This window comes from Tupaia chinensis, unplaced genomic scaffold, assembly GCF_000334495.1.
Source record: "Tupaia chinensis unplaced genomic scaffold, TupChi_1.0 Scaffold000231_2, whole genome shotgun sequence".
Classification (NCBI taxonomy): Eukaryota; Metazoa; Chordata; class Mammalia; order Scandentia; family Tupaiidae; genus Tupaia; species Tupaia belangeri.
In genome coordinates, this window is record NW_006159707.1 from 3,296,263 (window position 1) to 3,296,719 (window position 457).

Here is a 457-nt window from a genome sequence, read left to right on the forward strand (position 1 = left end):
GATCTCGCCAGGACGAGCTAAGCTCTGCGAAGGCACTGGGGTTGGTGGGGTCCTGCCATGTCCCTCGGGAGGCAGGCGGGGCCGACTTGCTCAGGACCGGGTTATGTCCCCCAGCTCTTCCACGAGCCGGTTAAAGGCGTCATCCAGATGCTTGCGCATTGCCTAGGCTTCTGCCATCTGAGCGGCAAAGATTAGAGTCCTACCCAAGGAGTCCATCACCCGCAGCGACCGCAGCGTTCTCCTCCACGACTGGACCGTGCCCACACCAGACATGGCCTCTTTACGGCTTCACACGCCGAGACAGCGCCCGGACCCTCGAGTCACTGCATTCCGCCGGAGAGGAGACTCCGTTCCCAGAGTCAACATGGCGGCTGCAGCAGCTTCAGCGCTGGGAGGGCGGCGCCGGGGACCAGTCACGTGAGCGGCCCAGCTGGGCGGACCGCGCGCGCGCCCGCCC

At 65.9% G+C, this 457-nt stretch overlaps 1 protein-coding gene across 1 annotated transcript in view; it reads left to right on the plus strand.

Annotated features, from left to right (window-relative positions):
- The first annotated feature begins 364 nt into the window (after window positions 1–364).
- The window catches only part of USP31 (ubiquitin specific peptidase 31), an 86,227-nt gene continuing 86,134 nt past the window's right edge, over window positions 365–457 (plus strand). The window contains exon 1 of the mRNA XM_006148317.2: window positions 365–417. Within this exon, the coding sequence (XP_006148379.1) occupies window positions 365–417 (53 nt within the window). The remainder of the gene's footprint in view (window positions 418–457) is intronic.